The sequence below is a fragment of the Mustela nigripes genome, chromosome 11, assembly GCF_022355385.1.
Source record: "Mustela nigripes isolate SB6536 chromosome 11, MUSNIG.SB6536, whole genome shotgun sequence".
Taxonomy (NCBI): Eukaryota; Metazoa; Chordata; class Mammalia; order Carnivora; family Mustelidae; genus Mustela; species Mustela nigripes.
In genome coordinates, this window is record NC_081567.1 from 16,665,014 (window position 1) to 16,688,379 (window position 23,366).

Sequence of the window (23,366 nt, forward strand, 5' to 3'; positions counted from 1 at the left end):
TTCTTCTTCTTCTTCTTCTTCTTCTGCTTCTTCTTCTTCTTCTTCTTCTTCTTCTTCTTCTTCTTCTTCTTCTTTTTTAGGATTTTATTTCACAGACGGAGATCACAAATAGAGGGAGAAGGGGAAGCAGGCTCCCTGCCAGCAGAGAGCCCGATGCAGGGCTCCATCCCAGGACTCTGGGATCATGACCCGAGCCAAAGGCAGAGGTCTTAGCCCACTGAGCCATCCAGGCGGCCCAGGACCCAACTTCTTAAGTGTTTACTACGTGCTGGGCAAGAGGCAAGGTGGTTTATGTTCATTCTTAATTTAATCTTCCCAGATGGTAAGACCTATTTTATAGACAAGAAACAGGCTCAGAGATTTAGGGGAGGGGAAAAAAAATGATTAAAAAAAAAAAAAACTTGCCCAAGACAACACAGCTATGAGAACTGGCAAAAATGGATAGTTCCAAAGCCAAAGAACAAAGTTGAGTTTGAGGGGAGGATGGATGGTCACAGGGCTCCTTATCTACTTGACTCAGGACTACAAACCTAGTCAATCATGGCTTCTCTTTGGATGACATGAATTACAGCAGACACAGACACTTTCCTGTCTTCCAGGAATCCACCTAGACACCCACATAAACTCTGCCTTCTGCCTGCTCCCTCTCCCACTGGTTTCCATGATAGCTCATGTATATATTAAGCTATGGTGAACAGGTCAAAAATTGGCTGCGGAAGGGCCCAATCCAGCCCACAAACATGCTTTGTTTAGCCGTATGGTGTTGCCAGGATAGTATTTTCTTAAATTCTAACTTATTTGTCAGCGTTTGAAAATTAGGAGATCTCACATCAAAGCTCAACTTCTTTTAAGAAAGAAGCAGGTCAGACAACATGGAGCCCCCTATTCTAGTTCCGTAGCGTTTGGATGGAGTCAACCAGCTGCTGCCCCATGGATGGGCTAAGCATGGAGTCCTCAAGCTCACCAGGCATCCCCAAACAGCCTACAGCCTTGTTCCTGCTTCTGCTTTCACCACTAACTCTTCCTGAAAGCAGGAGCCCAGCTCCAACCAGCCCCAGCCCAAGAAGGATACCCTCACCCTGCCCTCTTACTTGGACGCCACCGAAACAGCCTCTGCTCTCTCCATCCGCAGGTTGGAGTGGCTCTGCAGGCCCCAGCAGAGGACAGTGAAGCTCAGTGGGAAGAAAATGCAGCCCAGTACAAAGAACAGGGCCATGTCTGTCTGGGGTAGAGAAGGTGAGAAAAGATGAGCATGAGAACACACGGTGTCCCTCAGACTCTAAGACTCCCTTCTCCCTGATCACTCAATGCCCCATGGGATCCATCCATCTGTAAGCCATCAGGTGTTGCTCTCCCCTAATCTCTTTGGGATCTTTTTTTTTTTTTCTTTTAAAGATTTTATTTATTTATTTGAGAGGGAGAGAGAAAGCATGACCAGGTCGGGAGGGAAACAGAAGGAGAGGGAGAAGCAGACTCTCCAGTGAGCCGGAAGCCCAAGGTAGGGCTCAATCCCAGGATCCCAGGACTAGGAAATCATGATCTCAACTCAAGGCAGATGGTTAACTGACTGAGCCATCCATGTGCTCCTTTTCAGGACCTTTATTTCACTTTAAATATCCCTCATCCAGGACAGTTGGACATCCTGATTTTTTTTTTTTTTTTAAATCAAGCAATTACGACAATTTCATTTTCTCCCTGTAATCCTTGGTGCTGGTCTACACTTCCCCATCCATCTCACACCTTAAAATTTCTTCTCTTCATCCTTCAACCCTAAAGACGTGTGCCTGCTCCTTCTTGGGAACTCCCCGCTACCCCGTCCTCTGCCCTCCCCCGAGCTCCTCCCTGCCCCTCTCCCTTTTCCTGGCTTCTCACCTCGAGGGGCAAGGTGGAGGCTACAGACGGAGGCTGGCGGTTCTCCCCAGCACCCAAAACTCAGAAAAAGGAAAGAGGGTGTTCAAATGATAAAGATACTTGAAATTTAAAAATAATGCTTCTTAAAAAAGAAAAACCAAGGCATTATCCCATTAACAAAGGGAAGTGGAAAAAAAAAAAAAAACAAAACAAAACAGAAAACAAAACAAAAAACCCCCAAGAAAACACACCCCCTGAAAACATACATATTTACATATGTGTTATTTTTGCCTGGAAGAGCCTCCCCCCCCCCTCCACTGCAGGGAGGGGAGGGGTGCGGAAGGCCCAGGGGTGAGGCAGGGAGCCGGGGCCCGCCATCCTGCATCTCCTAGGCAGCTTCGAGGGGACCTTCTCTCAGGACACCAGGAGGGTGTCAAACTGCAAGGGCACGAGGCTGAGGCCGCTGGGCGGAGGCAGTTGAAGGGGGCGGGCACACCCCGCTCCCATTGGTGGGCGGGTGGCCGGTGTAGAAGAGGCGCTCCTCCCCATTGGCCCGCCTCCTGAAACATGCGCCCTATCAGATGCTCCTCTGGCGGGGGGTGGGCTGTGCGGGGCTTTCGAACACGGAACTGACCAATTAGAATTCGTCGCGGGCTTGATGGACAGCTCCGTTTCAGGCCCCGCTGAAAAAGGGGTCAGGAAAAGGGGAGAGGGGGGAACACGAGCGCCCCAGGACTCGCGGCTGTAACAGGCGGTACAGTAGAGGATCATAGTTAAGATGGCACTTTCTAGGGGTGCCTGGGTGGCTCAGAGGGTTAAAGCCTCTGCCTTCAGCTCAGGTCATGATCCCAGAGTCCTGGGATCGAGCCCCGCATCGGGCTCTCTCCTTGGTGGAAAGCCTGCTTCCTCCTCTCTTTCTCTGCCTGCCTCTCTGCCTGCTTGTGATCTCTCTCTGTCAAATAAATAAATAAAATCTTAAAAAAAAAAAAAAAAAAAAAAAAAAGATGGCACTTTCTAGAGTGGGACCATCTGGGCTTCAAAATCCGACTGCGGATAATAAAAGAAACTGACTGTAGGCCTCCCTTTGGATGAAGTTCAAAACGGGCAGAAAATCTTTGGTGGAAAATCAGCGCTTAACTTGCTGGGGAGCTCCTGACCGAGGGGAGACCCCTGCGAGCCTTCGGAAGCGTTGGGATTGCCCTTACTTTGATCAGGAGTGTACACACGGGTAAACGTGCCCACGGCGTACCCTTAAAATGTGTGCATTTTATTTAAATGAAGCTGGAATTAATTTTTAAAATGCTAAACAAATGTAGGCTCTTCCATTCCCTGAATGATGGTGGGCCAAGCTCTGTGGACCTCAATTCTTCATCTGTGAAGCTGGTATAAAATGAGACCAGGTCATTAAATGATACTTACAGAACATTTACTGTGGGCCGGACACTGATCTGAGTGCTTACAAATAACTCATTTCCCCATTAGCAGAGGAACAGCTTTGCGGGTCGGGTTGTGTATTATTGTGCCTATTTTAAAGAGATGGGAAAACAGAGGCACAGAGAGGTTTGGTACCTTGTCCAAGGTTACACAGGAAGAGAACGAGGATTTTTAAAATCCTATTTTCTGACTGCATTGGTCTCTATAAATTTTTCTAACGCTTTTTAAGATACTTAAAAATATATTTTACTTATTTATTTGACAGAGAGAGAGATCACAAGTAGGCAGAGAGGCAGGCAGAGAGAGAGGCAGAAGCAGGCTCCCTGCTGAGCAGAAAGCCCCATGAGGGGCTCCATCCCAGGACCCCAGGATCATGACCCAAGCCAAAGGCAGAGGCTTTAACCCACTGAGCCACCAAGGTGCCCCTGTTTTCGTTTTTTGTTTTTAAGATTTTATTTATTTATTTGAGAGAGAAAGAGAGCACAAGGAGGGGGAGGGGCAGACAGAAAGGAGCAGAGATGGAGAAGCAGACTCCCTCCTGAGCAGGGAGCCTGACCCCGGAACCCGGCCACAAGATAAGATTGTTAAAGATGAAGCCTTTAGTGGCCTAATGAAACATTCTCCCAACCATCTTCTCCTCATCCTCTGAGGAGGACCCCTTGCCCTGACTGCATAACCCATCGTGGGTAACGACTCAAGTCGGAAACGTTTGGGTTAGAGCCGTGTTTCTCCGCCCTTTCTCTGCCATTATCCTCCCTAAGCAGCCTTTTTAGACATTTTGTTTCCTAGTCACCATGTCTCACCATGAAATTCTGATAACACAGATAAACTGCATATCTGTGCTTAGTATACTAAAAAGAGGTTTTTTTAGTTTGCTTTGGTTTTTTGTTTGTTTGTTTGTTTGTTTGTTGGTGTTTTTTTTTTGTTTTGTTTTGTGTTTTTTTTTTTTTTTTTTTTTTTTTTTGCCACCGAGAACCCATTTGTGTCCCCATGGGGGCGATATTAGCCCTGTGAAGGTCCATTAGAGCCACCATCCCCACTCAAGTTCTTAGCCAGAACACCCGAACACACCATCTCAGCATCCGATGAAACACTGCTGGTCCCATTTCACAGACGCACGCGGCGAGACACTGCATTAATGATCAAGGACTGAAATGGCTGGTAAATGCATTAGGAATCCAGAGACCTACGGAGATCCTAGCTCAGCCACTTAACTATCTTCTTCAAAACTGCGCTTTCTCACACGGAACATGGTGGGATTGGTCCAACGAGGTCTTCTCTAAACCTCAGGGTTTGTTTTGTCCGTTTGTTTTTGCCCTATTTGACCGGATAATAGCAAATATCTGTACAGTGCATACTAGCCCTATACATAAACGAGCTAATGGGGTCGTCACAATAACCTAAGGAGGAGATACTAAAGATTATATAACCTAAATAACCTAATAACCTAAACGTTATTACTTTCCGTTTACAGAGGGAAAATCGAGGCACAGAGAGGTCGCGTGATTTGCTCAAGGTCACACAGGCAGTTAAGTGGCATAGCTAGGATTTGAACCTCATAGTCTGACTGGCAGAGTACCCACTCCTAACCGCGCACTTGAAAAGGAAACTCTTTATCACTACCGAAAATAGAATACCAGTATCACTTGCGTAAATAGAAGGTAACAAAAAAAATTAATACAATGAAAAAAAAAAAAAGTGTTCTAACCTTCTAGCTAGATACTTTCACCTGCTAGGAATTCTGAGCTGGAGGCCTGCACTCTGTTTTGTTAAAGACAAGACAAGGCAAGATAAGCACGGATAGAGAGGTGTTAAAGGGCTTCTGGCAGCAAAATGAGACATGCTCCTGGAATAATCAGAAGTGTTGAAGAGGAATTGGAAGAGGATAGCTTGCGCCCGCACATGCATGCGCACCCTGTCCTGCAGATGGGTGAAGAGTGTAAAATAAACCCCAGATCGGACGCGTCCCACGTACCGTGATCCCTTGTCAGGGCGTTCTAGGGGTGCCTGAACTCCCAGGAGGAGGAGGGGAGGCCGCGTCCGTTCTGGGGGCGGAGGCGGGGGGCGGGGAGCAGCCCTTGGGACCGCGCCCAAGGAGAGGGGCCGTGTGGGTGGCCCTCCCCCAGGTGCCCATCCAGGGACTCTGGCTGTTTTCCGCCCCAGCCTGGCTCCCCAGAAGAGTCTCTCACCCGCACGCTCGCCGTCCTCATACACCTGTCACACAATTCACGGCTGGGGCGGGGTGGGGGGGGTGGAGAGGGTAGAGTTTACCGGTTCCTACTACTCCAGGCTCCTATGTCCAAATGCTGTCTTGGGCATCCTCTCCGCCTGGGTGCTCTGAGCCTTGGCCCTAGGAGGCGGGCGTGCAGGTGCGGTATCACCGAAGGCCATGAGTAAGTAAACAATAAGCAGCCAGAAGTGGCCTGTTTCCCACATGATACCCAGGGAAGGGTCCAATTCCCCCTACCCGCGCCCTGGGGAGAGTCGCACCCAGTGTGCCAGAGCATTTATTATTTAGTACTTTTATTGTACCTGTCGCAGGTTAGGCACTGTTCAAAGTGAGCCCAGTCCCACCCTGGGCTGGGGCCCAGAAGAGGGGCCCCATCGGCGAGTGGAATGAGAAAATGATGAGTCTGGCCCTTTTGTCCCCCACAGACCGGCTGTGTGATCTTGGTCAAGTGTCAGAACCTCTCTGAGACTCAGTTGTATACACACCAAGTTCCGCTGCCTGGGCTCAAATTGTAGCTTTGCATGAGGAGAACTCATGCAAGTGATTTATTGCTTCTTAAAATAAGGAAAGGGACAGGAGCAGTCCCCTCTCTCCCTCGGGCTATAGGATGAGTCAGTGAGATGTGTGTAAAGCACAGTTCCTATGTGGGCCCTTGTAAATCTAGGATATGCATTCCGAGTTGTTCTGGTTCTTTTTTTTCTTTTTCATGAGCCCGTCTTCTATGCTGGGGACTCCACATACCTTTCCTCCGATTATCACGAGCCCCACGTTACGGATGAGCGAGATTCAGGCTCGTGAGGTCAGCTGATTGCCCAGGGTCACACAGATACACAGTGGCACAATTAGAATCCATCGCCTGTCCTAAAATTCTTTTTCAACCGGGTCAGGATTCTTTTCCATCCATAAAATGGGAGTAATGAGGGGCACCTGGGTGGTTCTGTCTGTTAAGTGTCTGCCTTCGGCTCTGGTCATGATCTCAGGGTTCTGGGATGGAGCCCCACATTGGGCTCCCTGCTCCGTGGGGAGTCTTCTTCTCCCTCTGCCTCTCCCCCACCCCCTGCTCCTGCTCTCTCTCTCTCAAATAAATAAATAAAACCTTTTAAAAATTAAAATAAAATTAAAGTAAGATGGAAATAATGGTTCATGCCACTCGGGTCTGCTGTTAGGATTAAATAAGATAAAGTCTGGGAGAAGGGCTTGATTGATGCTTACTCTAGCTCTGGTCACCCTAACTTCTTATTCCCTGGGAGTGACTACCTGAGCACAGGACTTTCATTTTCCTAAAAGGATGCTGATAACCTCCTCTTAGTCTCTGGGAGGCAATATCGTCTGATGTCCACAGGATGGGTGGAAAGTCTAAGATCAAAAAATCGGAGCGGCCGGGTTCCGGGTTCCGTTCCCATGCCTGCGGGCAGGCTGGGCTGGGTGTCTCTCACCTCCTGGGTGTTCGGTGGGTCTCAGATCTCCTGCCCGCCCCATAAGGACAGAGAGTCCCTCATCTTTTTCTCTCCTTCCTGGGGGCTGTGCAAAACGTCACATGGTCCTATCTGACATCTCTAGCTTTAACCGGAGGAGAGGGAGACCTTGTGGTTGTGCAGCTGTCATGAAGTCAGTTTCTCCCTGCCTCCAGCAAATGGTGTGATGTGGGCAGAAGTGGCCTTGGCATAGTGGGTGTGTACGTCACCCGTCCATTGGTTTGTTTCGCCCAGAGGAGGCCCGGTGTGCTGTCTACCATCCTACATAATGTATGAGCCGTGGTAGGAACAGAGTACCATCAACAGTCAGTCTGACCACTGCAGGCCGTGGACGTGTCCAGAGGCCTTGCCAAGGCTGACGTCTCTCTGTTGGCAGGAACAGCACAGAGGGAGGGAGTCTGTGTCACCTGAGGCCTTTCCTGGGGCTGGGGTGGGAACTGGCCTGTCTTGGGCCTCAGGATTCTGCAAAGAATACAGGGCAGACAAGAAGACGTCCCCAAGAAGGCAGTCTGACTCTAGAGGCAACAGTGGTGACACTGGGGACAGCTAGCCTCTGAGAGGGCTGGGGGTGGCGGAGCAATGGTGGGTGGGACTCTGTGGCTGAAGGTGAGAAGGGAGATTTGGTACAAACCCTGGCAATTTCTGGGGTTGCCTCGTGGTGCAGGAAATCTCCATGGAGAGCAGCAGAGATGAGGTAGGAATGGGTGGAGGCCATGGACAAAGGTGGGTATATGGTGCTGATGTGGAAAACAAAGGCGGAAGAAAAATTTTTTAATTTCCTACAGCCTGTCGACAAGTCCTTGAAACAGGCAGAGTGACATTCCTCTTGGGACTCAACTGTCTCAAGGGCAAAAGGCAATCCTAGCCCATCCCCCACCTCCTGGGATCCTGTAAGCCTACTTTAACATTCAAAAATTCTTTGGAAAACTTCCTTTATCTCTGAGTCCCCCAAGATGCATGTTGGCAATCATCCTCCAAGCATATCGCCCATAGATATACAGCTGAAGGGTCTCATGCCTAAGGTTTTATTAGACGGAATAAATGACCTTTCCCAACAGCAGCTGGCTCCCTTGCTTCCAAAATTCCTTAGAGACTTACACTATCCCAGACCTCCTCCCAACTTGAAAGTATACAATGGGCCACTCCTCATGACCCCAGGGCAGTTCTGCCCACAGGACCTGCCCAGTGCTTGAATAAAATCACTTTTTTGCACTAAAGATGCCTCAAGAATTCTTTCTTGGCCATAGGCTTGGAACTCTAACTTTTTTCCCTACATCACTGTTTTCAGGGGACGTGCCGGATGCAGGACATGTGGATGAAGCCCGAGTCCTCTGTGTGCTTATGTGAGCATACAGAGTGCAATCATGTATGTGTAGATCCCAAAAGGGCAGGAATGCAAGTTGGGAGTCCAGGTGGCTTGAGAGCCAGGGGAGGACTAGGGCATCTCGGTAATAACCCTTTCTTGGTGGATGGCATCGGATTTGATTCGTTCATGGAATCAGTTGAGTACTTGCTGGAGGCCCCCAAGATCCTACCAACTGCCAGGGCTTGGGATACGGGAATGAATCAGATCCAGGCGCCTGCCATCTAACGGTCTAACGGGGAGCCAAGCACCAAAGGGGAGAATTCAAAAACCTTGTCATCAGTGCTGGAATAAGCTTGTATATTAATCAGGCGCCCAAAGCAGCCACTTCCACCTGTGGTTGGCAGTAGGCAGGAAGACCTCCCTGAGGCAAAATCCCACAGAGGCTTGAAGGTTGAGGGAGTTCCTCAAGGTTGAGGGAGTTCCTCAGGGGAAAACAGGGGAAGGGTGTTGTTCTAGCAGGCGGAACCGTATATGCAAAGGTGTGGAGCTGTGGAAACCTTTGCACGGGCTCAGGAGCCTCGCCCAGATCCCATCAAGGAGAAGATTGGAAGAATGTGGAACACAGAAGAGTCTGACTTGTTTCCAGATCACCAGATCCTCCTCCCCCAGGGGAATGTGCGCCACACGTGGGCAGGGAATTTGCTTAATTCTCTGCTGGTGGCCCAGAGTCTAGGGGAGATAGGCGGTTCCTGAACAGAGGCAAGACAGGAGCGGGCCAGCCTGGTTGAGGTGGACAGTCCGCTAAGCATTTGGACTTTGTCCTTTGGAGGTTTAAAATAGAAAAGACGCGGGCGCGTGGGTGGCTCCGTGGGTTACGCCTCTGCGTTTGGCTCAGGTCATGATCCCGGGGTCCTGGGATCGAGCCCCGCATCGGGCTCTCTGCTCAGCGGGGAGCCTGCTCCCCCCACCCCGCCTGCCTCTCTGCCTACCTGTGATCTGTCAAATAAATAAATAAAATCTTAAGAAAAAACAAAATAGAACAGACGCGGGATCTGAGTGGGGGGATCCCTTGGCCTGGGACCCGAAGGTTGGGGAGACCCGCCCGGTCTACACTGGCGCGCCGCCAGTAAACACTGAGCGGGGTCGGGTCGACGGGAAGCAGAAGGCGCCACGACCGACCCGGCGGCTTTTTCACAACATCCCCGCGAGGCAGGAGCGGTGCGGGGGCGGAGGGGGGTTCGGCGCGGTTCAGCGACCGCGTCCGAGTCACGCAGCCCGCTGGCCAGTCGCCAGGGCTCGGTCTCCCCTTTGCGGCGCCGCCGCAGGACCCAGCCCGGGGTGAGGCTCGACCCGGGTCGCTGGCGGCGGGAAAACCCGGCCGGCCGCGGCGAAGCGAGGCGGGGGCCGCCCCGGATCTAGCCCGGGCAGAGCGACGCGCGGCCGCGAGAAGGAATTTGGGTCTCGGCGGCCGCCGTAGGAGCGGCGCTCGGGTCGCCATGGCAACGGCCAGAAGCCGCGGGAGCTTCTGGGCGGTGCCGCCGCCGCGGCCCCTTGGACGAGCGCCTCGCGGAATCCGCGAACTGTCCCCCCGGCCCCGAGGGTGCAGGTGCTGGGGACCGGTCCCCGGAGGGAGCCAGGGTGCGGGGACAGCCGGGGGTGTGGCCAGGGTCAGCCTGGGGCCTGCGAGGGGGACGCCTCCCCGGGCCCCTGACCCCCACTGTCCGGACCAGGACGATGTTCGGCCTCAGTTTCTCCAAGTGGGAGCTGGGGGGCTGGGTAGTGGGCACGCCCGGTCCGATGGCCCCTCTCAGCCTCCGAGACCCGGACTTTCTCTGCTTGCAGGTCCTGGACTGACGGCGCTGTCCTGACCCATGGACGTGAGTCCCGGGCCCCTCACCCTTTCTTGCAGCGGCCCCCTCGGGGCCTGAAGGTCACTTCGAGCCCCAGCGCAGACTGGACAGGGGACTGTTTTCCCAACAGAGACCCTGCGAGCTCAGGACCGGCGCTGGGAGAGCGTGCCCGGGATAGATAGCCCTCGCGGGCAGAGCACGTTTCCGCTCTTCTGGCGGGACGAGACGCTTGCCTCGTAATCGTAACCGAGGAGGAAAGGCATCTCGGGCTGGGGGAACAGCCGGGGCAGAGACTCGGGCGTGGGAGGGCGCCTAGACCTTTGGGGAGCTGCTAGGACTTCAGTCTGGCTGGAGTATAGAGGGGGAGGGAGGGAGGGAGGGAGGGGGAGGCAGGGCTGGATTGGGGCTTAGGCGCTGAGATAAGTTTGGACTGAGTCAGTGGGAGCCGTTGATGGATTGTAAGGAAGGGAGGGTACGCAACACAGCTGGTGTGGAAGGGGGCAAGATTGCAAGTCGGAAGACCCTTGGGGAACAGTAACGTCACCTGAGGGGTGGCCCCCTAGAGCCGAGGAGTCAGAGATAATAGGTACCTATGGAGAGGCATTTTGAGAGCAAGATCAACAAGTCTTGGAAAATTCTCAAATGACCCACAGATCCGGATGGGCCTGAGATGGGGATGGGAATTTGGGAAACAAGAGCGTGTGGGCCTGATGAATGAATGCCCGCCATCCAGGGGCTGTTCCTCCCCTCATCCCAACCAGCTCCGGCCGGTCGGGTTGTCCCTCCTGGTGTTTCTGTGTTCCCCACAGCCCCCTCCACCTCCTTGTCACCTCTTCCTCCTGTGCTTGTCCAGGCCGCCTCTAGCCCGTGGAATCCAACCCCGGCTCCCATCAGCAGTCCTTCCCTGCTGCTCCCCGTCCCTGCCATCGTGTTCATCGCTGTGGGCATCTATTTGTTGCTGCTCGGCGTCGTGCTGCTGACTAGGCACTGCCTGCTGGTGAGGGGCCTGGTGGAGGCCAACCGGTGGGCTCCGGGGAAGAGGAAATGGGCCGCCAGTGCCCTCATCTGCAGGCCTTTACCCTGAGGCTCCTATGCTGTTGAGTCCCTGCGTCTGCCCCTAGCAGTTGTGTCTTCCCACCCGCCCCCACGTCCTCCCACCATCTGGCTCAGGTCCGAACCCCCTTCCATCTCCTACCTAGGCCCAGGGCTGCTGTGCCGACTGCAGCTCCCCCTGCAGGAAGCAAGGGGCCTCTAGGCCCCAGGACTATTGCTGGACCTGTGCAGAAGCCTGTGACTTCCCTCTGCCCAGCCCAGCCCACTGCCTGGATGCCTGCTGCCCCCAGCCCACGGAAGCTGTGAGTTCCCATCCGAGCCCTGCCCTGGGCCCTCTCTGGGCATTCTTTTGTTGGTGGTGGTCAACAAACATGGATTGCTGAGCATCTGCTTTGGGCTGGGCTCAGTTCTGGGGACTGGGTCAGTGGGGAGACAGCCAAAGACACCTCAAATGGCAGCATATTACATACTCTCTGGTGCCACAAGCTACTTGGAGAAAAGAAAACAAGGGTGGCAGCTGGGGGCAGGTGTGTAACCTGAAGGGCATACGGGGTTCTGAAGATGGTGGTTAAAAGAAAAATCAGCCCAGCCCAGAGCGCCTCCGTTCACCGAGTGAGGACAATGCCACAGATCCCGTGCTCCCTTATGGACATTACCATTTACTCAACAGCCCCGAGAGCTCGGTATTTTTAAAAACCTGGATACGTATAGTTCTGAGTATGAAAAGCATTGATTACAAAGTGTGCATGTAGAAATACATAGAAAGCACCAGCATAGAAAAAAGCTCGCTAACCAAGGCAGCTACATTTTGTGTATGCCCCTCGTGTACTAACAGACAGCTGTCCCTGCTCTGTTACCTGCCAGTATTTGGCAAAGATGGGGTCCTGCCGCAGATACTCTTTCATCCCTTCTGCTACTTGCCTTTTTGACTTGACATCACACCTTGACACCCCCCTCCCCGCCACCGCCAACCGTCCTGCGCCTGTGTATGTAGACAGGTAAGTATTTCTGTCCTCTCTTTGCGGGGCGGGGAGGAGTTGGCTGCGGGAGGTTTGGTCACTTCTACAATGTTACACAGCAGAGGCTAGCACAGCGAATTGCTCCATTGTGTGTCGAAACAGTCCTTGGGGAGAAGCCTGGCTCCCGGAGGACAGGCCACTTTCGTTTTTGTGGGTTGAAAGACAGTGAATGGAGTTGACCACCTTCCTATTTTAGGCTCTGATTTAGGCAGGGACGCTCTTGCCCTTGAAGTGGTGACCTTGCCCAGGAGGAAAGAGGGAGCATCAATGATTAAGCGAATTCATAACTTGGGCTCACTGTAGTTGGTCAAATTCCTAGGAGATGTTTTGAGTCTTAAAGGAAATTACAGGACCAGAGGCTCTTCTCTTTAAAAAAAAAAAAAAAAAAATAGAGTTTTCTTCTGTTTTCCTGGGGTAGCTTGGAAAGGGAGCCCGGGATGAGGATAAGGGGCCGAAGAGGGCAAAGACAACCCTGGGTCCTAAAAAATCCCTATTTTATAGGAAATGCTCAATTACAAAACGATTTATGGCCCCTTGTCCAGGGTATGCGGTCCCTTGCCTCCTCTTGTCCGTCCGGGCCTCTGCTCGGGCAGGGTGACAATGGAATAAGGTGCAGGGGATTGCAGACCTGCACACTCTAGGACCTGATCTACCTGGCTTCTGCCAGCACCAGGAAGGAAGGATTCTAGAATGGCCACAGGGCAGGATCGTCTTGTCTTTGAGCTGTCTTTGCACGAAGTACAGTAAAATATCTGTTCTTCAGTTTCCTTATAGTAACAGTAACAACCACAAATAGGACAAGGCTCTTGTCTACTTGACAGCTGTTAGAAACGGGCTTCCAGGGGCTGGAGTGACTTACCTGAGGCCCAGGCTAGGATGCAAACCCGAGTTTCTCTTCCTCTCTGGGGGAGACACCTGCCTGCCCTGCTGTTTTCGCCAAGCAAGTGGCAGAGATCGCGCTCATTCACCCACTCCTTCACCTACTAAGGATCTACGCAGTCATCGCCAGGGCCCGGTGCCAGGCCCTAGGGGCTCTGCAAAACAACCTGGACCTGGCCCCAACCCACATAGGGCTTCCATTGCAGCAAAAGACAGAGAGGAAGAAGTGGGCAGTTACACTAGAGCAGGAGAAATGAGGTGGTATATAGTGAGATTGCTGGGTCTCAGCCCTGTATGTGATCAGAGACGTGGAGGAGACAGACACAAAGCCAGGCCTCTGGGCCCCCCACCCAGGAGGTCAGGCTGGGGCAAGGGATCCATGGAGAGCTGTGGCAAGAATCCCTTCCTTTTCTCGAGTGCTCGGTATGTACTAGGCAGCGGGCTCAGTTCCTTCCACTGATTCCCCACCGTGAGCCTCTGAAGCAGGCATTCTTACTTGTTTCAGAGATGACCAAACAGGCTCAGAACATGAGCAGGCCCAAGGTGGGCATGCATTTGGTTCAAATCCAGGCCTGAGCTCTGGACACCACAGCGTTGCAAAAATCCGGGGAAAGGGAATCCAAGCCGAAGCTGTAGAGTCTCAAGAGGCACACAAGGGTTAACAGGCTTGTGGCATTCTTGTTTATGTACTGAAGTAGCAGATTCCTTCCAGAAGCCACATGGCCGCTTGTGAGAGTCGAGAAATCCATTAGACAGTTATTAATGACTCGCTCTAAACCTTTCCAGTGGACAGAGCCCAGAAATGCTTTTAATTCCCTCTCTCCGAGGTGAGGGTGGCAGAGCACACAGCGCCGCACACGGAATGACGGTGTGGCCCCCCCAAACCCACAGAGCCCACTTCTTCCCAAACTGGGACTCCCCAGGGATGCCCCAAACCACCCCCTCATCAGATACAAGGAAACCGCTTCACTCCCCCTTCTGCCATGGGGCTTCCAGTCTCCTCCTTGGGAGACAGTCCTGCTGAAGGCCACGCCAGCCCAGTTCAGACCCCTGTCCCTCTCTCCAGCAGCTCCCCTTCCCTCACTGGAGCCCCTAGTGAGATCTGATCTCCGCAGTCATCTGACACCGCACCCCCAAACCTCAGCTGTTGCAAAGGTCATTCCCCTATTCCTGGCTTGGCCTGGCATCTGATTGAGCCGTGCAACTGTGGCTGCCAGCTAGCTGGGCCTCAGGCCTCAAGGAGCCAATATCCTGGCGCATCCTGGGTGTGTCCCACTCCAGCCGCTTGGCCGGGCTCCAGTCCATGCATGAAGCAGTGGCGGATCACCCCCGTCGCTGGGCAGGAGAGGAGTAGGTTGAAATAGACCAGTTCTCTCTTCTTGTCATGAAGGGCACGCAGTCCTATTCCCCAAGAGACAGACCCTTCTTTTTCCCCCGGGAGCTGAGGAGTTCTCTCTTTTCCCAAAGAGGGGAAAACGCTTTGATTGCTCCATTCATTGGGCATTCACTTGTGCCTCATGTACCTGCAGAGGGTGAGTCCTCGTGCTTGCTCAACGGGGATAGGAGACGAGCTGTCCCCTGTCCCTGCAGAAGCTGATAGCTCTGGGCCTGGGAGGCAGTGGAGTCATGGGGGATCTCTGTCTCTGAGCCTCCGCTCCCTCTTTTGGAAAGAGGTCTCCATGCAAGGTTCTGATAAATAAAAGAGTTGTGGCTCTCGGAAACATTTTTTTAAAAATCTGCCAGTTACCATTTTCAAAGACAACTGAGATTTTTCAGAATCATTCATGATTACAGTCTGTGCCTTGCAGGGAGCCGACACTCAGAAATAATGGGCGGGGTCCTGCAGTTCGGTCTCACACCGAGGAAGAAAACAGAACCAGGTTCTTGTTGTCATGGAAGGAAAATCTGTGTGTGCTCTCCCCCATTTGCTCCCTGGGAACTGAGTGAGGCCACAGGGATACAGCAGAACCAGCTTTGAGCGGAATGTCAGTACTTCATGGAACAGGATTACTTGGTTTCTCAGTCTCCTTGCCTTTAAAAGGGGAAGAAGGAAAGACACCCCCCCCGCCCCCCCCCCCCGAATAATGTCTTCCAGCTCCTGGACTCGGTTGTTTGGAACGCTGCCTCCCTGTTCATGTCCCAACAGCGCAGGGAATTGATCTGTTCCCAAGAGTAGTAGGTGGTACCCTCTGTTCCACTGGGCAAATGTGGCTTCCCAGGCCTCTCTGTTCCTTTCTCCCTGGAGAGGGAAACAGCGTAGGGGACTGGTTGTCCTTCTCCCTGCCCACCTCCCCACCCCTCTCTCTCTCCCTCAGGGTTGGGCCCCCCGCTGCCCTCGCTGCTGCCCGCTCTGTGACTGCGCCTGCGCGTGCCAGCTGCCTGACTGCCAGAGCCTCAACTGTCTCTGCTTTGAGATCAAGATCCGATGAGGACCCGGAGTCCTTGCCCCTTGGAGAGTGGCCAACCCCCGGGGCCCCCACGCCCCGTTCCCTGACGGGGGCCTCCAGGCACCTTTCTCCAGGCCCCTGGAACCACATATGGCCTGGCTAGCTCATTGGGCTGTGCAGAGCCTGGCTCCCAGCAGAGCAGGACTCAGAGAGCCCTTGGCCATTTGGACTGTCCTTTGGAGGGCCAGGAGGGAGAGGGGCTAGCGCTCTGGCAGAGGACCCCACGGGCCTATCCTCCTCTCCGTGTAAACCGTTATCACTGAAGGTGAGGTGGGAGACACTGCTCACCACAGACCACCTATGGGACAGCCTTGAACCTGCAGTATGAGGATCTAGGGCTGCCCCAGCCACACCTTGCTGTGGATTCTCGGTGAGTGTCGTGCCTGCATCTGCTCTCCCGGCCAAAGGAATGGTCTCCCCAGAATCAGAAGAGCCTCCTTCAGGGCCCAGAGGGGCGGCGGGAGGCTAGAGAAGGCGGCCGGGAGGGCCACAGATCCCAGGCTCCTTTCCTCTTCTCCCTCCCCACAGATCCCTGTGCAGAGATCCATTTCTCTTGACCACCTCTGAGGGCTTCAGGCTGCATTTCCAAGAAAATTTCCTCTAAGGTACTGGCGAGTGGGCAGGGGTGCGCCCCAACTAGGGCAGCCCCAGGGCTTCCTTTCCTCACTGTAGGCCCCACGCTGGCATGAATGTCAGGGGCTTCAGGTTTCCCTAAATATAGGTCCCTGCCAGGGGATCCGTGGCAAGGAAAGGGCAGAGGGCACCGGAGGAAGTTGGGGACATGGGCTGGGGGGAGGGCAGGAGCGGCCTTATAACCCAGCCCGGGAGCGGCCGGGCTCACTCGCTGCTGACCAGGCCCTGCCCGCTTCTTCTGCCTCCTCGCAGGTGGGCGCTGGCGGCGGGACCCAGCAGGGATGGGGTCGGGGTCGGGCTTAATGGGTCCGGTTTAGGAGGGGAAACCTGGCCGATAGGATGAGGGGTTCAAAATGCGTCGGGGACTAACCAGCTAGGGACAGATCTGATTTGCACGGGGAAGTCACATTCCGGGGAGACGTCTTCGCGGGCCCTCTGGCGCCGCATCCCCAGACTTGCTGGGGCGAGCGGTGGCTGCCGCGGGCCGGTCGGGGCCGGTCGGTGCGGGCCGCGGCGGAGAGACCTGCGCACGCGTGGCGGGGCCGGCGGGACGGGCGCAGCCGCGGCGCCTACACCCGCGGGGGGGGGGGGCCCGGGAACCACGGCCCCGCCGCCCTCTCGGACTCCGGGAGGACCACGGGAGCCGCCGCTCTTCCGCCCGGGCTGGCCATCCTGGGAGGGGCGGCCCCGCGCCGCGGAGCCCGCAAGGGCAGCGTACGGGCGAGGCCGGCCGACGCCCGACCTCTGGGCCCGCCCCGGGGTGACACGCGCGGCCTTCGGCGCAGGCCGGAAGCGGGGGCTGCCCCGCGCCACCCGGCCGGGCCTGGGGCGGGGAGGCTGAGCCTCCGTCTTTCCAGGCTCTTGCACCCGCTTCCCCCACGCCCCATCCCCTCCGGTCCCCGAATCGGCTGAGTCACGGTGCCCCCGAACGCGCCAACTGGGGGGGGGGAGGGGGAAGGAGGAGGGAGGGAGGGGGAGGGACGCGGGGGCCCAGGCGGCCCGCAGGATGTGGCCCGAGTCACGTCCTAGGGGGGCCGGGGGCGGGATCGTGTGCTCGCCGAGCTGTCCCCGCCCAAGCGCCGCCTCCGGGCTTCGCCTTTCGGGGGCGGCCTCTGCACAGCTCCGCGCCTGCCATTGGACGCCAGGGCGCCTCCGGCCCCCTTCACGGAAAATCACCGGCGGAGGCTGGCGCGGCGCCTTTATAAAGCCCGGCGCCACCTCCCTCCTCCCGCCCCCTGCGCCGCCCCCTCGGGAGCCGAGCCGGCCGCGTTCCTGCTGGAACGCGCCGCAGAACCAGAGCCCTGGTGACGACCGTCGCGTTCCCTCCGTTCGTGCGCTCGCCCGCGCGCCGCCCGCCGCCGCCCTCCGCCGCCGCACGTCCGCCCCCTCCCGTGCCAGGTGAGCGCCCCTCGCCACGTGCGAAGGTCAGGGCCCGGAGAGGAGGACCCTGGGGGCAGTCGGCAGCCCGACCCCATCTCCCCCACGCAGCTCGGGCCCAGCGTCGCGCCCTCCCCGCTCGCACCTCCACGTAGGCTCCCGGCCCGGGCCCCGCAGCCTTCTCCAGCCGAGCTCGGTGTGCTGCGCAATGCAGCGGCTCCGCGCGCTGAGTCATGGCGCGGGGAGGAAGCCGGGCGCGCTGGAGGGCCATTCTCTGTCCTCTTGCTCGGACCCCAGGGGCTGAGCCTTCCGGCTCCTCCGCCTCTGCGGGGGTCCGAAGAGGCAGCGAGGGGAGGGGGCCAGCTCCCCGACTGCCTGAGGGTTCCGGAGAGCGTGGTTGGGCCCTGCGCTGGGGGGTGGGCGCCCCCGACGAGGGGGGAACCCCATGGAGGCGCCTGATGCCCCGTTAACACTTCCCGTGTCTTTCCTTATTGGGTGACCTTGATTGTGAGCCTGGAGCAGCTGCGGCGGTGCGAGCCTACTGGAGCCTTTTCTGGGGAAGGGGTGGGCCGCTTGCTTCGCTACAATTTCTCAACCTGTATGAGCAGTGAGATGGGCAAACCTTCCTCCTAATGCCACCCTGGGCTGGGCTTCCTCGGCTGCCCTTTCCTTGGCTTCTGATTATTGAACTGCCCTTTCTTTGAACACTCTTCCCAACCCTGGGGGGAGAAGCTTGACCTTGGGATGTCCTTGAGGCTTTGGAGCCTGGGCCAGCCCTGGGATCCTGGGTGGATTGGAAGGCCCTGACCAGAGGATTTGGGTTCTAAATCTCGGCTTTGGCCCTTGTGCTGTGGGACTTGAAGCACTGAACTTTCCCTTTTCTGGGCCCTTGGGTTGGGCCCTCTGCCTGTGTGCCCTCTCTAAATTCTAAAATACTCCGGTTCGGTTCTGCTTCTAGGCAAAGTGACCCCATGGCAGAGCGCTTGCAAGAAGGGTCCGGCTTCTACATGACCCGACTGTCTATGGCTCTGGCCTATTGCATTGCCCCAGATGCCAGTACGCAACCCCACCCACAGCTGGGAAACACCCAGCAACAGACAGAGTTAGGAAAGGTACCGGAGGCAGGCCTAGTATAGGGAAGTTGGGTGCAGGGGAGGGCTGGGGACAGCAAGTGGCCAGAAACCTGCCAGTGTGGAGCAGGGGAGGTAGGGAACTTTTGTCTAGACTTCCAGGAGAGGGGTCCTGTCCTGCTGGTCGGGAGACCACATGAGACCCAGCTAACCAGTCCTCCCCGTCTGCTGCCTCTGCACAGGAACCGACCGGCACCATGCCTTACCAATACCCAGCGCTGACCCCGGAGCAGAAGAAGGAGCTTTCTGACATCGCTCACCGCATCGTGGCTCCGGGCAAGGGCATCCTGGCTGCAGATGAGTCCACTGGTATGGGCAGGACGCAGGAGGAGGAGTGCCTAGGGTCGAGGGTGACCGGCTGACCCCTTATTTCCACGTGCTGCCCCTTTGCAGGGAGCATCGCCAAGCGGCTGCAGTCCATCGGCACTGAGAACACAGAGGAGAACCGCCGCTTCTACCGCCAGTTGCTGCTGACCGCTGATGACCGCGTGAACCCCTGCATCGGGGGCGTCATCCTCTTCCACGAGACCCTGTACCAGAAGACAGATGATGGGCGTCCCTTCCCCCAAGTTATCAAATCCAAGGGCGGTGTTGTGGGCATCAAGGTGAGGGGGCGGGGTCTCGGGGTGCGAGAGGTGAGGTAGATGGGGGAGAGAAGGCCAGAGTTGCAAGCTGTGCTGGGGCGGGCGTCGGGTTGGGGGTCTGCCCCAGGTCACTGCCAAAGCGTATGTGAAGAGTGAGAAACATAGAGGATCTGTTGGCTTTTTTTTTTTTTTTTTTAAAGTAAGCCCTACATTCTTTGTGGGGCTCAAACTCCCAGCCAACCTGAGATCAGAAGACACAGGCTCCACTGGCTGAGCCAGATACGTGCTCCTGCTTGGCATTTTTAATCCTTGTAATTCTCAGCCCAGTATTCTTCTGTCGTACAGACCAAAACCAGAAACTCAAGGCATGATGCGTGTGGCTCACCGGGTTAGTAATGACTAGGAGCCCAGGCTCGCTCTGATCACATCCCCATGTATTTTCTAAAACCTCCTGGGATCAAGTATTGTGACTACGTGAAAACGTTTGCAAAGAGAGGTACCTACCGCTCAGGTTGAGGAAGGTGAGGGCAGAGTGCAGTGCTCGAGGGCACTTCCTCATCTCACATTGTTAATCACACCCCCCTAACTCCCAACAGGTGGACAAGGGCGTGGTGCCCCTGGCAGGAACAAACGGCGAGACTACCACCCAAGGTGAGAAACTGCTCCGCTCCCTGCCCTCCAGACCAACCCATTCCAGGCCTGACCCCTCTGGCTGCCACCTGCCCCCCTCCTCTGCCATGCTCTGACTCCTCTGTACCCACTCCAGGGCTGGATGGGCTGTCCGAGCGCTGTGCCCAGTACAAGAAGGACGGAGCTGACTTTGCCAAGTGGCGCTGTGTGCTGAAGATTGGGGAACACACCCCCTCAGCCCTTGCCATCATGGAAAATGCCAATGTTCTGGCCCGTTACGCCAGCATCTGCCAGCAGGTGGGCTGGTGGGTCCCCAGCAGGCCACCTCCCACCTGCTTTGGTTCCAGAACGTCAGCTAGCCTGCTGCTCATCTGTCAGGATACATACCACACCTGCATCCAAGGCAGCTGTTCTGGAGCCTCAGCAAGCGTCAGGCTTGGGCCCATGGAGGACACCCGAGGGCCCTGTGAGCCGGGGTGGGGTGGGGGTATGATTGTGGGGATGGCTCAGAGGAGATCCCTGTCTCCTGAGGTCCGCTGCAGGCTGTGAAGCCGTGAGTTTCTGTCATGGACAAAAGGTCTTGGCTGATGGCTGCGGAGAGCTGCAGGTGGGCTCCGGGTTAGGGGGACTCATGGCTCCCCTGTCCTCCACAGAACGGCATCGTGCCCATCGTGGAGCCTGAGATCCTCCCGGACGGGGACCACGACTTGAAACGCTGTCAGTATGTAACCGAGAAGGTAAGGTGCCTGCCTTTGTGGGTGGCGTGGTGGCTAGGCAGCTGGGCCTCGGGCCTGGGGACTGACCTCTGTCCCCACCCCGCCCCCAACTCCACCTCAATTCCACTGTGGCCCTGCTCTGCTCTAGGTGCTGGCTGCCGTGTACAAGGCTCTGAGTGACCATCATATCTACCTGGAAGGCACTCTGCTGAAGCCCAACATGGTAACCCCAGGCCATGCCTGCACCCAGAAATATTCTCATGAGGAGATTGCCATGGCAACCGTCACAGCACTGCGCCGCACAGTGCCCCCTGCTGTCACTGGTGAGAGCTTTATCCTCCTCTTGACCTGTGGGAGGTGGACAACAACCATAGTCCTTAGCCAGCCCATTGGTCAGATTGTAGAAGCGACTACCAAACCCCAGGTGTTTGCGTACAGCCACTTAACTGCACTTCAATCCTTGCTGGGTAGGGATCACCTTCCTGTCCGGAGGCCAGAGTGAGGAGGAGGCATCCATCAACCTCAACGCCATCAACAAGTGCCCCCTGCTGAAGCCGTGGGCCCTGACCTTCTCCTATGGCCGCGCGCTCCAGGCTTCTGCCCTGAAGGCCTGGGGTGGGAAGAAGGAGAACCTGAAGGCCGCCCAGGAGGAGTACATCAAGCGAGCCCTGGTAAGGATGGCACTGGGTGGAGGTGGGCAGGGTACCAGGGCAGGTGGGATTCTGATGAGACCTCACTCTGGCTCCTTTCCCCTCTTAGGCCAACAGCCTTGCCTGCCAAGGAAAGTATACCCCGAGTGGTCAGGCCGGGGCTGCAGCCAGCGAGTCCCTCTTCATCTCTAACCACGCCTACTAAGCGGAGGTGTCCTAAGGCGACCCCCTCAACACTCCAGCCCCTGCCCCTCCACCGTCACTCTCGAAGAGGGGGGCCTCAGCAGGGCTCCAGGCTGCTCTCTCCCATCACTTTGCCTCCCGCGTGACATTGGTGTGTGGTGTTGTCTGTATATGCTAACTCCATTGCTCTTTCCAGCCCACTGCCAATAAACAACTATTTAAGGGGGAGTCTGCTGTCTGTGTGGTGGTCGGGCCAGGGGACGGCTGGGGGAGGCGGCAGCGCCTGGAAGAGTCCTTGTTCTCTGTTTGTCCTTGAGAGGCAGGAGAAAATCAAATGGGTTTGGGAGAGGACCTTCCTGCTTTTACTCTTGCCCATGTCTTCAGGAAGAGACCTTGTGGGATTTTCTCCGCCATCAAGGGCTTTTTTTGCCCCTTTTTGCCAGCAGCACCCAGTAAGGCCCACAGTTGGGGACTACATGTGAACTGTTAGGCTCAGCTGCGCTTTCAGACCCAGAATTTACAGATGGAGAAAGGCTCCTGTGAGAATGACAGTCACTGACAAAAGCCAACATCTCCCGAGTACTGTGAGCCAGGCCACACAAGTGAGCTCTATGAGTAGGTGTTCATGCTTAAGGCCATACTGCTTGAGATGGCACTTTCTTGATGAAGACAAGATTATTAATACATACGTCCTTCATCTACACTGTTGAGCTGGTCTGTTTTCCCATCTTAATAGGAGATGAGATTAGAACTGGCTTGCTTAATCTTCTTTGGGGCGGGGAAGCCCTTGAGAAACCCAGAATCCCTTTGCAACAGTGACCTCAGCAACGCATACAGAACTGTGGGGCTCAGGTTCCAGGTTAAGCCCTGAGCCATTGTAGCTGCTGTATTACATGAAGCCATGGTGAAGGCCCTGCACTTGACCCGTGCCATGCCCTGAACCCTTCTAGCTGGGGTGGAGCAGTTACCTACATGGATCTGAACTGTTAGATCCTGGTCATAACCGGGGACCTCATGAATGAGTCTTGCCATTTCCTGAGTTTCTTGATAACGGGCCCTTGACTGTGTCCGCTTCCTGCTAGAGAAGAAAAAAAAAATCTTGACTTTGTGGTCTCTCTGGACCTAGCAGAATCCCTGTGCTGATGCTTGTAGAACTGACTAGGACCTTGCCGGAGTTAGGGACTCTGTCCTTTTCCTTCGATGCACATCTGCATGTTGCCTACATACAAAACCAAGCCCACCCTGAGTGCTCCTCTAAATCTCGGCCTCACTTCTGTGCCTGGCTTCATTTCCGCTCTCTTTGAAAGTCAAGAAAAGCAAAAATTGAAGGTCAACGGAAGATAGCAAAAAGGATTTTTCTAAAAGGGAGCAGCCTGTGCAAAGGCTCCCGACACCATGAAGTATGCTTAACAGACCAGCCGTTCCCTTCAAATGTCACTTTGGGGGTTTGGGACCTTTTGTAGTAACAGGGAACTCCAGAACGTGTAAGTGACAGATGGAGGAGAACCTAGAGCGGATTCCTTGAAATGGGCTACAGCCTGCAGACCAGAGGAAGCAACGGAGGGTGGATGTCTGGGGCTATTCTGGAATCGGTCACTCTGAGACGGAAGCCAGGTGTGAGCAAGGTGGCCCTTCTGCCTCTCACGGAGAGGTCCTCCAGGGCAGGGATTTCCCCGCGGCCGGGGAAGGAGGCTGGGCCAGGCTGGCTCCATCCGTCGAACTTGCACGGAGCTTCGCCGTGCCGGGCCCAGCCGTGTTCTAAGCACCGGGGCTGCAGGTGGGCCCCCCGGGACTGGAACGCGGGAGGCCGAGTCCGATAAAACGTGCAGCGGAGCTCCACGCGGAGCCGCAGCTCGGCTGGCTTCCCTCGCTGAGGCCGGAGGGGAGCGGCCCGAGGCGTCCTCCCGCCCGCCCGCTCC

The 23,366-nt window shown here is 55.6% G+C and overlaps 2 protein-coding genes across 4 annotated transcripts; both read left to right on the forward strand.

Annotated features, from left to right (window-relative positions):
* The first annotated feature begins 9,777 nt into the window (after positions 1-9,777).
* Positions 9,778-15,906, forward strand: LOC132026752 (keratin-associated protein 10-11). The gene is made up of 5 exons (XM_059414985.1): positions 9,778-9,902; positions 10,139-10,173; positions 11,000-11,143; positions 11,346-11,501; positions 15,413-15,906. Exons 2-5 carry the CDS (start codon positions 10,168-10,170, stop codon positions 15,524-15,526), a joined length of 420 nt encoding a protein of 139 aa, XP_059270968.1. The 5' UTR covers positions 9,778-9,902; positions 10,139-10,167; the 3' UTR covers positions 15,527-15,906.
* A 460-nt stretch (positions 15,907-16,366) lies between these two features.
* On the forward strand, positions 16,367-21,675 carry ALDOA (aldolase, fructose-bisphosphate A). Of its 3 annotated transcripts, none has more exons than XM_059414979.1 (9): positions 16,367-16,429; positions 18,867-18,993; positions 19,078-19,289; positions 19,865-19,919; positions 20,035-20,195; positions 20,552-20,635; positions 20,763-20,937; positions 21,086-21,285; positions 21,374-21,675. In XM_059414979.1, exons 2-9 carry the CDS (start codon positions 18,882-18,884, stop codon positions 21,467-21,469), a joined length of 1,095 nt encoding a protein of 364 aa, XP_059270962.1. In that variant the 5' UTR covers positions 16,367-16,429; positions 18,867-18,881; the 3' UTR covers positions 21,470-21,675. The 3 variants fall into 3 exon arrangements, with proteins under 3 accessions (XP_059270962.1, XP_059270961.1, XP_059270960.1); XM_059414978.1 differs by lacking the exon at positions 16,367-16,429 and adding an exon at positions 17,490-17,575; XM_059414977.1 differs by lacking the exon at positions 16,367-16,429 and adding an exon at positions 18,513-18,666.
* Positions 21,676-23,366: the final 1,691 nt, after the last annotated feature.

What these genes read in the sequence shown, in the direction of transcription:
- LOC132026752 (XM_059414985.1), top strand. An exon ending in TGACTAGGCACTGCCTGCTG is followed by an intron (nt 11,144 to 11,345) that starts GTGAGGGGCCTG and finishes TCTCCTACCTAG; the next exon opens with GCCCAGGGCTGCTGTGCCGA. An exon ending in GCCCCCAGCCCACGGAAGCT is followed by an intron (nt 11,502 to 15,412) that starts GTGAGTTCCCAT and finishes TCTCTCCCTCAG; the next exon opens with GGTTGGGCCCCCCGCTGCCC.
- ALDOA (XM_059414977.1), top strand. Translation starts at nt 18,526, where the DNA reads ATGGCAGAGCGCTTGCAAGAAGGGTCCGGCTTCTACATGACCCGACTG. An exon ending in AACAGACAGAGTTAGGAAAG is followed by an intron (nt 18,667 to 18,866) that starts GTACCGGAGGCA and finishes GCCTCTGCACAG; the next exon opens with GAACCGACCGGCACCATGCC. An exon ending in AGTACATCAAGCGAGCCCTG is followed by an intron (nt 21,286 to 21,373) that starts GTAAGGATGGCA and finishes TTCCCCTCTTAG; the next exon opens with GCCAACAGCCTTGCCTGCCA.